A 15034-nucleotide genomic window follows, 5' to 3' on the forward strand; every position below is an offset into this window, starting at 1 on the left:
GTATGTCAAGTACTGAGGGCACCCAATAGTATTCTGAAGAATAAGAAATTATTTCTCTGCTTATTTAGTACTATTTTAAGAATGTGATCACTAAATACACCAATATTCAAAATATTTTTCATTCATCTTTTGGAAGAAAGAAGGTAAAGAAAATAGCCAAAGAACATATATGCATAACCCATAGACACAGACAACGGTGTGGGGATGGCCAGGGTGAAGGGGGTTGAGGGCTGTGTGGAGGTGAGCAAAGGGGGGCAATGGGGACACCAGCTGAAGTAGCCCCCTGGTGACCAAGAGATGGCAGCCAGGACAGGCAAAGCAGATCTACTGCAGTAAATCAGGGTTTTCTCTTGTGGGCATTTCAGCCTCTGCTGCCCTCAGGCTGCTCTCTGTTTTAATAATACAAATTTCTGTCAGTGGAAAATTCAACAACACCACCTTTGTTGATGCCTTTATGGGGCATCATTATATTTAAAGTCTTTTCTTCTATCCTTTGAATTTTATATTCTATACCTCATAGAAAGTGTTATTTTAGTGACAAAGCAAGTATTTTTCATGCTATAAACTGTTAAGTGTTAGCCCTGGCTGGTGTAGCTCAGTGGATTGAGCGTGGTCCTGCGAACCAGAATATCGCAGTTCGATTCCCAGTCAGGGCACATGCCTGGGTTGCAGGCCAGTTCCCAGCAGGAGACGCATGAGAGGCAACCATACATTGATATTTCTCTCCCTCTCTCCTTCTCTTCCCCTCTAAAGATAAATAAATAAAATCTTAAAAAAAACAAAACTGTTAAGTGTTGCCTTTCACTGGATTCCCATTTTAGCAAGATTGTCTGAGAATATAGGCAATTTGGCCACAATACTTCTTAGCAGATATACTAATAAGTGTCCAGAAACTAAAAGAAAGGTTTTGTTAGAGGAACCTAGTCTTGCATTAAGTGGTATCTTCATAATTGGTTTGAATGAAGTCTTCAAGCATTTTGAGTTTCAATGATTTCCCAATGGGCCGGATTGTGGATGAGGGCTTCTGTTTAATAAAGGTTTTCCAGTGAATGAAGACTCATGAAGAAATCTGCCTCTCAATCCAGATACTAAATCCCCCTACAATCAGGCAATATTCACCTCCTTCCAAACAATACCCTAAGAAAAATTGTGTTAACCCTGCAACTTCTCATATGAGAGATAAAACTCATAAGTTGAAATGTACTCTTAAGTGTTTTTAGAAGAGAAAATAATTATGTATATTTTTGCAAATATTCCTCTGATTATTTTTATAATATTGGATAAGCTTTTTAAACTTTGCTGATTGTTAATATGTGAGTCCCTTCATTTTATTGTCTTGATTGGCAGCTAGTTGCTGTAGAATGCCAATTTCATATACACTATCATGACTTCATCAAAAATAGAAAGAGTCCTTTTTGCTAAGTCTTGCTTGATGCTTTGTATACAGTAACAAAGAAGTACATCTAACATTTAAAGCAGCTAATCAATACTCCTGTGTTCTTTCTTTAATTTTTTTGTATGAAACTAACTTGTCTTTTTTAACTTTAGTTTTTATTGTTTACTATATCACAGGGGATATCTGTGATATTGTAAACTTGCCCTCCTCCCCAACTTGCTCACCTCCACACAGCCCTCAACCCTCTGCCCTCTGGCCATCCCCTCACTGTTGTCTGTGTCTATGGGTTACGCATATATGCTCTTTGGCTAATCCCTTCGCCTTCTCTCTTTCAAAAGTTGAATGAAAAATATTTTGAATACTGGTATGTTTAGTGATAACGTTCTTGAAACACTACTAAATAAGCAGAGAAATAATTTCAGAATAAAAAATTTACCAACAATCTTAAACATAAGTAGTATTTTTAGACAATAAAATCTATAAATGCTTATATAACAACTCAACATTCTAAAGTGTAAAAACTGTGCAACCCTGTTAGAATTATCAGTAAGAGATGAGCATTACCCGAACCATTATTGTTCTGGCCCATTTGCTGCGTTGAGTTGCCTGATGTAGCAAAACCCTCCATTTCTGCACTTATGTACCCTGAAATGGGGTGAAAAGAGAAATATACATTAATATTTTTAACTCTTAGTAAAACCACATTTTTTTTCATATTTTTGAAGCCATTTTTGGATTGCAGTTGCCAATGAAAACACAAATTATGACAGGACAGCAAAAGTCTCCAAAAAAATTTGTCCCAGTATGAACTTGTGGCCTGATCTTCCTGCCTCTTACTTCAAGCCCAGAATGCCTCTCACTTCCTTCCTGTCTTAACACTCAAATCAAAGTATTTCTTCTCCCATGTTGTAGACCGCTCTGCCTGATTTTAGGAATTATATCGCTACCCCTTGTGGCTAAGGGCAAGAGACGACCTGTGGAATGCCAGCCACAGGAGACAAAGCCTGTCTCTGGTAGCAAACGCTGCTTCAGTTCCTCTCCCTGCCCCCAAAGCTTGGTCAGAAGTCAATGACGGGTAAGACCCCTCACAGCAGGGGGCAACCTAAGCCAGACTTGATCACCTGGGAGGCCATCATGGAAGGACAGTGGAGGAGGGGGGGCTGCAACAAAGAGCAATGGACTCTCACCCCCAGGTTTTGACATAGCTCAAGTTGCCACGTCCTCTGGGAGAAGCACTTCCTGGCTCTAATCCCCTTAAGCTTGAATACCTGTTGGGGAGAGGTGCAGCTCCTTGCCTTGGTAGAGCGTGTCCTGGGGAAAAATTTGGCATCACAAAGACTTGCTGATAAACCTGTGAAATCTGCTCTGCTAAGAGTGCTTTCATTCATGTAATAAGGGTCTAGAGGAAATGAGTGTGTCTCCCAAAGTTTCTACAACTCTCCTTCTGACAGACACTGTCCGATACTAAGCCCTCAGATATCTTTGAAGTATTATTTACTGTTTGATGCTTGCTGCCCTGTATTCCTGTGTATTACAACCCAATAAAAGGCTATGGATGAGGGGGCTGCAGGCCTTTGTCTCCCCAGAGAAACTGGCCACAGCCCACTTCTCCTCTCCAAACAGATCACAGCATGTCTTGGCCATATTTATTCATTCACGTGTGTCTGTGGCACTCGGTGGGGGGGGGGGGACTCACAAAGAAGTTGCCCCCACACTCCCAGGCTTATATACAATTAAGCTACCTCTGTGGAAGAAAGGGTTTTACCATCTATTACAGGTTTTTAGGGACTAGTGACTAGGTATAAAAAGATTAATAGTGTTGTATTGATTAGGTGCTGACATGGAACAAAAAAAGGATTTTCCTAAACACTGTTAAAATCACATTATGTGAGTAACTATCTATCAACTTCGAATTTCATAAAGCAAACTCTAAGTGGCACTCTCTATAAACATATTTTGAGCAGCAACTACTGGCAAAGTACTTAGCAGGCACAGAAACACCATAACAAACAATACCTCTTCTCTCCAAAAGCTTAAGTTCCAAGCAGGTATGCATAATATTCAGATGTAATGACAGAAGTATGCATAATTCTAGAGGTTAGAAAAAAGAAAAATGTTTAATCTAAGAGAGTGAGGGTGAGAGATTATGGAAGACTCCTTACAGCAGAAGGCATCTGAGCTGGATCTTAGTGGATGAAGAGTTTTCCAGGAAGATGCAAGAAAAAAGAAAATTGCACACAGAAAGAATGGCATTTAGAAAGAAGGCATAAAATTACATGGGATTTTCAAAGAACTACAAATATTTCAGTATTGCCAGAAAGTGAGAAGACTTAGATGTGTGATTAGAGTTGAGGCTGGATATCGGCAGGCTCTCACTGTGAAAGGCACAAGCCTCCTAGAAAGTGTTCACAATGAAGTGATGCACTCCTAGTGCATCTGCAGTCAGTGTGTCTGACCAGCAAAGACAAACATCTTAGGATAAAATTTAATGCACGGTGTTTTTATGGAGAAATTTTGAATCCAATACCCCTCTGGGTTGCCATTTTCTTTAATAACATGTTCTTTTAAAAATAATACTTTTGAGCACTTATAGTTAAAAACATATTTTGGGTAATTTGCTTATTTTGTTACTTCAGTCTCTCTATCCGGACAGTTATGATTATCTTCACTTTACACATAAAGAAATGTAGACTCACAATGATGAAACAAGTTGGCCAAGGCCACCCAGCTTGGCAGCTACTCCAGTTGCCCCATTACTCTTACACAAGTAGGTCTTGCTGCAGTGACTAGAAACCAAGGTCTGGATCCTAAGAAATGCACCAGGACAAATAGACTATCCAAGTCAACATAAACTGAAAGTTGATGAAGAAAGTCCAAGCTATTTTTTTATGGGAACATTAAGAGACAAAAAATCTGAAACAGTATATCAAATGGCAAGTCCATAGAATGAGAAGTATCATGGCCTGTGCATTCAAGCACATGAATTTTGGACCAGAACTGGAATGGTTAAGGAGGAGAATTTGATAAAATTGTCCAAATTCATGGATCAAACCCATCATCCCCTTTCACCAAACTGTGAGCTCCATGAGGGCAGGGGTTTTCTCCTGTGTCGTTCACTCTGCATTCTCAGTGCTTAGTAGGGTAGCTTGCACAGCTTCCCGGCATGTGACTGTCTCAAGCTTGGTTAAAAATAAAGGTCAACACAACCCTATAGCAAACTGGACTAAAGATATCAGCAGTTACTTTTTAGAAAAAAATGCAAATATTTCTTAGTCATAGAGAGAGATGCTCAACACCATTCATGGTAGTAAGAGAAATGCAATTTACAAATTTAGATAAATACTATTTTTCACCAAAAGAATGTAAAAATACAAAACTTTAACAACGTACTCTATTTGCAAAGCTGTGGAGAGACAGACATGTCTACAGACTGCTCATGAGAATGTACAATGTTACAATTTAAATCAAGGGAAATTTGACAGTACATAGAAAAGTTAAATGTTCATTTTCCTTTGGACCCCACAATATCACTTCTTGGAATCTAGCCCAAAGATGCACTGGCAACAGTATAGAAAGATTATATACACAAGACTATTCATTCAACATGGTGATGGCAAGACTTTTAGACATAACCCAATAGCCACTCACAGGGGATTAGTTGTCTAAACCACAGTATATCCACAAAAGGAAAGTATGGCGAAACTCTTTAAAAGAATGAAGGATAACTCCATAAACAATGACCCAAGTGACTTTTAAAACACGGTAACTTCACTGTATGTCTCTATGGAACATAACTGAATGACAAAAATGCACAACAAAAACTATTTTCGATAATCATATTGTTGGTGGTAGTGTCTGGTATTTTTATTCTCAAACTCTTCTATATGTTTTGAGGGATAAATCAAAGGAGTTATTATGTTGCATCATTCAGTATTTCAGTGTGAGAGAAAAGATATAGATGTAAAAATGAACAAATTTAAGTAAAAACCCTGAGTCCTAAATTGGAATGAAAAGTATCAGTACCAACTCATAATGTATTTTACCTTTTAAAATACAGATTTCCACCCTAACTGGTGTGGCTCACTTTGTTGGGCATCATCCTGCAAAGCAAAAGTTTGCCAGTTCAGTCCCCGGTCAGGGCACATGCCTGGGCTATGGGTTCAGTCCCCAGTCAGGGCGTGTGCAAAAGGCAAACAATCGATGTTTCTCTCTCCCATCAATGCTTCTCTCCCTCTGTTTCTCCCTCACTTCCTCTCTCTCTAAAAATAAATAAATATATTCTTTAAAATACATATTCCCTAGCTGCTGCCAAGTTTTGGGGGAATCATTATATTACAATACATAACCACTAACATTGCTACCAATTATGTTAACCTAATTGATATTTTTAGAACTCTGCAACCAACATCTGCAGAATATGCATTCTTTGCAAATGCACATGGTATATTCGCTGACTTTAACCACATTGCGGGCCATAAAGCAAGTCTCAGAAACATTTTAAAAACTGAAGTTGTACCAGAGATGTCCTATTAAAACAGAAGTAAGCTGGAAAACAGTAACAGTAAGATATTTAAACAAGCCCCAATTATTTGGATATAAAACATGTTTCTAAGTAATTTGGTCAAAGAAGAAATTTAAAAGGAAATTACAGGCTATTTTGCCTGAATGATAGTAAAAATAGGAGGTCTGTCTGGAAAAAGCCCAGCCATTGTTAATATCATGAGAATGCTTTGTGCCATATCAGTGTAACCAGACAGCCAAGCAGAGTAGACTGGACTGCACGTGTGTGAATAATGACAACTTCACTGCACTCATCAGTGGGAACAGTAGACGCTGGTGAGCATGTGTACTGTGCAGCCGTCCCTTTCAAAATGACTGAGCAAGGAGAGCACCGAACCAGCATCAAATTTTGCATTAAGCTTGAACATTACTCTGAAGAAACTATTAGGATGATTCAGGAGACCACAGCTATGGGCAACTGGTGATTGGCAACTTCATCACAACAATGCACCCTCTCACGCATTACATCTCATACAGAGCTTTTTGGTAAAACATCAAATCACCCAGGTGACTCAGCCCCCCTCTGGTCCAGATTTGGTGGACTTCTGGCTTTTCCGAGAACTAAAATCACTTTTGGAGGGGAAGAGATTTCAGATTGTCAGTGAAATTTAGGAAAATATGATGGGGTGGCTGATGGTGATTGGGAGAACTGTGTGAGGTCCCAAGGTGCCTACTTTGAAGGGGACCAACGTGTCCTTGTCCCATGTACAATATTTCTTGTATCTTCTTGTATCAATAAATATCTCTATTTTTTATATTACTAGGCTGGATACCTTCTGGACAGACCTTGTACAACACATAAAATTTGTGATTTGCAGTTAAAGCAATTTTTATTAATAAAAACTAATAATTTTTATCTTTTTGAAGATTTTATTTATTTATTTTTAAAGAGAGAGGAAGGGAAGGAGAAAGAGAGGAACAGAAACATCAATGTGAGGTTGCCTCTCCCATGTCCCCTACTGGGGACCTTGCCTGCAACCCAGGCATGTGCTCTGACTGGGAATGGAACTAACAACCCTTTGGTTTGCAGGATGGCACTCAGTCCTCTGAACCACACCAGCCAGGGAGAAAATTAATAATTTTAAATGTTATTTGAAAAAAAGTGATTAAAATCCATCTAAAGAAGCTAAAAACAAAATAGAAAAGAAGCAATACAAACATTAACAAAATTAAAACCTGGTGTTTTGAAAAGATCTTCAACATTTGCAAACCAATAGGTAGACTATTATTTTAAGAAAAAAAACAGAGATAACACAATTCTCTAATATCAAGAATAAAATAAGGAACATTAATACAGACAATATTATACACTTATGAAAATAATAAAAGAATATTAATTATTTTACGCTAATCAAATCTATCAAGGAAGAAGTAATTTCAGTTCTACAAACCCTTTCAGAAAATAGATAAGGAGGAAACACTTCCCTCCTCAGCTTATGAAGGTAAAACTAACCATACATCAAAAGCAGATAAACATATTACAAATAAAAGAAAAAACAGATACCATAACCTTGATAACCATAAGACACAAAAGAATTTTCACAAAATAAAATCTAGCACAATATAGAGAGAGTAATACAACATAATCGTACGAAGTATCTCCAACAAATGCATGTTGATTGAACAGTCAGAAATCAATGACATTCACAGTATTAGGGGAATAAAAGAGAAAAACACATAAGAACAATTCAACAGATATATTAAAACATTTGACAAAATTTAGCACTCACTCATGATTTTTGTGATTAATAAAACTCTAGGAATGGAAGGAAACTTCTGTTGAAGGGCATCTGTGAAAATCCTACAGCTAATATAATTTTTAATAATAAAATATTTCCCCTCTGAAGTCAGAAGCAAAGCAAGAATGTCTGCTCTTAGTACTGCTTTTCAATATTGTACTAGAGTTCCTAGCCACTGCACTAAAGCAAGGAGAAAAAAGGTATGTGGATCAGAAGCAAAGACACAAAACTCTTTATTTGAAGATGACATGATTCTTAGGCATCTATAAAATAACTGGCAGAACTAATCAAATATAGTAAGGTCATAGTCTAAAATGCTAATAATATTTTAAAGCAATTATGTTTTTATGTACTAACAGCAAGCAATTGAAAAATGAAATTTTAAAAAGAAATTTCATTTGCAATATGCAATAAAATCTTAGGAACAAATTCAACGAAAGATGTTCATGGCCTGTGCATTGAAATATATAAGACATTACTGAGTAAATTAAAGAATACCTATACAGATGGAGGTAAATACCTTGTTCTTGGACAGGACAACTCAATACTGATAAGAGGTTAGTTCTCTGCAAATTGTTGTATAGATTTAATACAGCTTTAATCAAAACCTAGTAGTCATTTCTGTAAAAATTGAGAAGATTCTGAAATTTATATGGAAATGTAAATTTAGACTAACCAAAGCAATGTTTAAAACACAAATAAGATTGCAAGTCTTATACTACCTAATTTCAGCATTACTATGAAGCTACCATAATCAAGGCTGTCCGGTATTTGCTGAAGGATAGACACATACTTCAAGAGAAGAAAAGAGAGAGCCTAGAAATAGACTCATGCGTACATGGTCTATCAATTTTCAACAAAGCAATTTAAGGGAAAAGCAAAGCCTTTTCAATAGCTGATCATGGAATAATTATATATCCATAAGAAAAAAGAACCTCAACCCTTACTCAACACTATATAGAAAAAAAATATCTTAAACTGAATTATTGACTTTAATGTAAAAGCTAAGACCATAATACTTCTAGAAGAAAACCTAGGAGATAGTCTCTATGACTTTAACATATACAAAAAAAAATTCTTAGAATACAAAAAGAACAAACTGTGAAACAAAATGTGATAAAATGGACATAAACATCAGATTTTAACACACATAACATTAGAATATATATCCACATAAACTACAAACAAAACAAAACACAAACCAAAGAAAACCCTTAACACTGAAAAAAGAAAAATTTTCCATCTAAGTCAAAATTATCCTCAGAAGTAAGACTGTCTTGTGATTTTACTACTAACGAAACCTCTCACCCACTCTGAGCACCATAAATGTCCTTTCCCAATCATCACCGTCCTGGGCCTGAGCAAGCCTGTGCTGCCCAAGGCAGCAGACATCATCCAGGCATGACTGTGCAGACCGGTGCTCCCAGGGCTCCCTCCATGAAGGGGAAAAACAGCTCTCAGAAACAGCACGTGGTTTTCTAGTGACGTTAAACAGTTTTTATCTAGTGCAAAATCTAGTGTTTGCTGTGCTCTACTGACTAAATAAGTTATAGATAGGCATTCTGTTATTTCACACTTTCCAATAAAAACCAGTAATAGTTTTAAACCACAACAGAACATAGATTACACCATACTTTTAAAGTTTTTATATTTGCTTAGATTTATTTATTATTTCTAATGCATAGAGGTGGAAGACAAAAAAGTTTAAGATTTCCTGCCCTTTTACTCCTGTTTGTTGGGAGCAATACAAAGGAGTGAGGAGTCTGATAAATAAATTCTAACTAAAAGAATCCTTAAATTGGGGCAAAACTGTAGCAGAAATATTTGGCTAGGCTCTGATAAGATGACCGTATAGCTGTAAAAGAGAATAATGTGGAATAGTTTTATTTCTACATTTCTTTTGAAATTCCTCTCCAGGAGTTAAGGCCCCTGTGCCAGCACAGTGAAAAGGTGATATTGTTTCTTATGATCTCCACACTTTTGTTTATCATCTTTATTGTTATTTAACACTTAATGAACTTACTACCTTTAAAACACAGTGTAGAATACATTGAAATACATTTCAACATGTTGAAATCTGGGGAAATATCTTGATATTTTACATGAGGAAAACCAAATGATAGAATTACTTCATTCTTCATTTGATGTTTCAAGCTTTCCAACTTCAAAACTGTGCAAGTTATTATAAAAAATATAGAGCCAAACCACTATGGATTAGGCAATGGCTGGAAAATATAAGAGATATGGGTTTTATTTCTTGCTCTGCTTCTTTTTTCCTGAATCATTTTAGATAATAAAATGAATTTATACTTTCTAGTTCTGCTTTTTACAAAACACAGACTGTGAGGAATAACTCATGAAATATATTAAAAAACATTACAAACCGAGGTTTTAAACCCAGCAAAAATGAAGCAGTATACTTCTCTTAAAGATTCAATGTTTTATTTAAAATGAATACAACTTAGAGACCCAGATCTTAACCACACAAAGGCCCAGAAATTCAAGTGATGTTGCCAGAACAACTTTTACTTGACTACACTGAGCACATAACTTTCTCTAAGCACCAGTGTGGCAAAGTCAATACAGTGCAAAAACACTTTACTATAAATGTTTGGCCCCAAAAAGCTTCAAACATCAACTTTAGCATTTTAGTTAGTGAATGTCCTGCCACCTCTAAAGCTGCATGTTGTGGCTGTAGGGTATAAATAAAAGTGTTATTTCCTGGAAGTTTTTAGAGTTATGAATGGATTCAATCAAGAAGTTATGAAAATAAGTTTCTTCAAAGGTCCCCAAAATAAGATGAATTGTAATCTAAATGAGCTACTTACATTTCTGCCTCTAATGCAGTGATTTCCACATTGTGATGTGGGCACTAGTGGCAGTCCATCTTCGCCAGAATATCCACGGACTTTCTAGCTTTGGGGGGAGGGGGTCTAATTTATAACTTTGTGTCTGCTACGTAAGTGGAAAAGAAGTATCACCCTGTAGGAATAATCGAAGGCAACACCAATTTCCCCCAAATTTTGTTATTTTCTGAATAGCAGACGGGAATTTCAGTTGGAATAAGAGACACATGTAACCTTTTTCTCTAGCAAACCTACCTGAAGACTAACACATTAATTTAATGGTAAATGTTGGAAGTAAGGGGAATGCTTTCTCTTCTGCCTTCTAAGATGACGATCCGTCTCTCACCACTAGATTTCCCTCTCGTGGCACTGGACTGAAGAGCTGTCACACAGAGCAGAGCGTTTCGAATCATGGTTGCTGTTTCTGTGCCACAGTTTTTCCAGGGGGGAAAAAAACTATTTTGCAAACATCTGAAATTCTAGGATAAAAATTATTTATATGATGAATGACAACTACAAACTTAAAAATGGAGAAATCTCAAACATAATACTTAGCAAATAAAAGTAGTTACAAAATAATATGCACAATATGATTTCATTTACATACAATACAAAATAGTCTAAACTAATTTTATTGTCAGGGAATATATGCACAAATACTTAGTAAAATGTAAAGAATAACAGGAAATGATTTTTGCCTGAAGAGAATGATTGTCCCGAAGATAATGGCTCCCTTTAGAAAAAAGGCTCTATTATAGAGGAAGGAATGGCAATAGTCTGTTTTTAATTTACACAGGGAGTCACTGTATAATTATTCTTGGGAATGTGTGAATATCATATACTCAGCAATATGTATTGCTTATGTTAATGTAAAAACAAAATAATAAGTGCAAAGAAACTCATGAAATACAATTGATACTTTTTAAACATAATGTCTCAACAATTGATTCTGGTATTATGGCATCTATTTCGTAGTCTTACACTTTAAATTATGAAAGTGATTTACATTCTGAGGGACACTAATTTAGGAGCAGACAACATCTAATTAGGTGTTCATTAAGCAAACTATTGTTTGCAAGCCCAAACTTTCAGCAGAGACAAAAACAGAGAAAAACACCAAAATTTTTAGAGTAAGAAAATGAATGTTTGGGCCCTTCCATGTATCACTTCTCTAATCTTGACTATGTTGCTTTCTGAACATCAGTTGCTGCACCTACACATATTGTTTATATTGAAAAAATCTACACATATTGTTTATATTGAAAATTGTTTATATTGAAATTTAGTATCTGATAAAAGTGGTCCTTCAAATTCATAACAGGAATGAGGGATGGTGATTTATATCAGTGATACATGGTATTAGGAGAACTAGCTAGCCATTTGAAAAAAAATTAAATAAAACCAGACTCCTGTCTCATTTCTCACATAAAAATAAAATAAAATGAATCGAACACCTAAATATAAATAAATAAGTAAATAAGTACTGGAAGAAAATATAGGTAATCTCATTTTTACATTAAACACATTAAACACTGATGAGGTGATAACATCGCAGTTTGTTTGGGACTGAGGGGCCTCTTGGGATGCCGGACACTGGGTCCTGAAAACCAGGACAACGGGCAGTTGTCGCCTGAGGTGAAGGAACCTTTGTAACCCTGAAAAAAACATAACACTATAAAGAAAAATACCGAGAAATTTGACTGTAGAAAGAATTTAAAACTTTTGTAGTATAAAAAATTCATAAAATAAAGTTGACAAGCAAAAATTTGTGGAATATTTGCAACAGTTATGATAAACAAAAGGCTGCTTTTCCCAAAAATCATACAGAAAACAAATAGATCAATAAAAAGTAGACATGGACAACCCAATTTAAAAAATGAGCAAAGGACATGGAAGGCTGACAAAAGACGAGGCTAATAACGTGTTGAAGGGTGACTTAGCAAGTAATTATAATTATACTCTTAAGATATGACATAGAAAGAGTAATAAAACACTGAACTTGTTTATAAAAAGGAAAAAATTGTTTAAGAAAAGTAACAAGTTCTAAAACACAAAAATTGAATAAAAATCAGTGGATGGATAAAATTTAGAACTCAAAAAGAATTATGATAAATTCAAATTTCATCTTCGTTTCCAAAGCAGGATCAGAGTCCATATAAATTGGTTAGGACATGGTGCTAATAAAAAGCACATTGCTGGGCCTAATTTTTTTTTAGGATAATCACAAAGTCTGTATCAGTTTGTTAGGACACAGGGCTAATAAAAGTCATATTGTTGGGCTAGATTTTTGAATACTATTTTTCTGGGCTTTTGTTAAGGCCATTACTATCATATAGCCCAAAACTAATAGTTAGAGAGCAATTTTTTTCTCCTGGTTCATAGTAGATTTTTTTTGTACATACATGTATCGGTGATAACAAGGAACTGGTGTTTAATGGACAGATAGTGAATAGATATGAGGTCTGTCCAGAAGGTATCCAGCCATGTAATATGAAACACAGAGACATTTATTAAAGAAGATACAAGACACAAGAAACATTGTACATTGGACAGTGACACCTCAGTCCCCTTCAAAGTAGGCACCTTGGGACCTCACACAGTTCTGCCAATCACTACCAGCAGCCCTGTCACATTTTCCTGAATCTCATCGACGGTCTAAAATCTTTTCCCTTTCAAAGGTGATTTTAGTTTTGGGAAAAGTCAGGAGTTGCAGGGTGTCAAAGCTGGGCTGTAGGGGGGCTGAGTCACCTGGGTGATTTGATAGTTCACCAAAAATCTCTGCATGAGAGACAATGCATGAGCCAACATTGTCTCCTGATGAAGCTGCCAATCACCAGTTGCCCATAGCTGTGGTTTTCTGAATCATCCGAATAGTTTCCATGGAGGAATGTTCAAGCTTGATGCATAATTTGATGCGGATTCAATGCTCTCTTTGCTCAGTCTTTTTTAATGTGATGGCCACACAGTACACATGCTCACTCAATAGCATCTACTGCCCCCACTGACTAGTACAATGAAGTCATCACTGTTCACACATGTGCATTCCAGTTCACTCACCTTGGCTGCCAAGTTACATCTATGTCACACAAACTGTTCTCACTATATTAATGATAGCTGGACTTTTTCTGGACAGACCCCATATGCATATCAGATATGCAAAAATATACATGGGACAGCAGACGGTGATTGGCAGAACTGTGTGAGGTCCCAAGAAGCCTACTTTGAAAGGGACTGAGGCGTCATTGTCCAATGTACAATGTTTCTTGTATCTTGTATCTTCTTCAATAAATGTCTCTATTTTTCCTAATACATGGCTTGATACCTTCTGGACAGACCTCATATGTACTAGAATATTAATTCCAGCATAGTTTGTAATCCTCAAAAACTGTAAGCAACCAAAAAGCCAAACTGTAGGGGCTAAGTGAATACAAGGGTGAGCAAAAGTAGGTTCACAGCTGTTTATATGGAAAAAGACATGCAGGTTATGATTATTACAATAGCTTTACTAACTATGTTTCATTTACTCACAACTGTAAACCTATTTGTGCCCACCCCAGTATTATGAAATAATATCTATAAAAGACCATTGAAAACTGAGAAATGATCATTAGATTTACATTTTTTGAATGCTTATAAAATTAAGACAGTGCTAAAGGCTTTGTATATTTCATCTAACTCAATCCTCACAGCAACCCTAGACACTAAGTCGAGGCTTTGGGGTAAAACCTCCCAATTTAAAAATACTAGCAACTAATTCAAATTTTTTTAAATATTACATGAGCCAACTAAAAGGAGTCTGCAGGTCAGATCTAACCTATGGGCTGCCAAATTGTACTCTCTGGCAAGGAAATTAGAGAAAAGGCCAAAACCAGAATTTAAAGTTAGAAATCTACTGGACAATATGGATTTAACAAAAAGTGAGGGAGAATGTAGACAGTAAATGTAGGTCCTTGCACAAGGAAAGAGGAGATTTCAGGAAAGGCATCATCCTATGAGGCAAGTCTTAAAGCGATGAAGAGGTTTTATGATTTGCCAACGCGAAGGTGGTCAGAGCCCTGGAGTCACTGTGAAGATGGAGTTCGTGCGGAGGGAGAAGCACAGAGGGGGCGCAAGGAGCCAAGCAGAAGCAATTGTCAACAAACGTAGACTTTTCTCTTTCAGGAATTTTGACCTTAGAGATACTGGAGAATGAGACAATGACTTTTTCCTTTGGTGCCAAACCTGAAAGAGATGGGATGAATCTGGAACCATAAAGACTGGGTGGGAGGGTATTTGAGAATAAAGAACACAGCATATATGCGGATACAAAGAGGATGAACTTGGTTATAAGAATGAAAGATGCTACCCGGTGAAGCAGGACCCTAGAGGTTCTGGGAGAAGATGAGGAAAATGCAAGGTGGATGTTCGCTTTTGAAAAGAATGATACTCGGTCTCTGAAAGAGGAGCAGAGAGGGAAAGAGGGATTTAGACACAACAGACATTTCGAAGAAGTT

At 36.5% G+C, this 15034-nt stretch overlaps 1 protein-coding gene across 1 annotated transcript in view; it reads right to left on the bottom strand.

Moving 5' to 3' along the window:
- The window catches only part of LOC119043034 (cell surface glycoprotein CD200 receptor 1-like), a 36735-nt gene that overhangs the window by 12614 nt on the left and 9087 nt on the right, over positions 1–15034 (bottom strand). Inside the window, 1 exon segment of the mRNA XM_037136907.2 lies at positions 1961–2041. Coding sequence (XP_036992802.2) covers positions 1961–2041 — 81 coding nt within the window.

Source organism: Artibeus jamaicensis, unplaced genomic scaffold, assembly GCF_021234435.1.
Source record: "Artibeus jamaicensis isolate MK-2021 breed Jamaican fruit bat unplaced genomic scaffold, CSHL_Jam_final contig_3126, whole genome shotgun sequence".
Taxonomy (NCBI): Eukaryota; Metazoa; Chordata; class Mammalia; order Chiroptera; family Phyllostomidae; genus Artibeus; species Artibeus jamaicensis.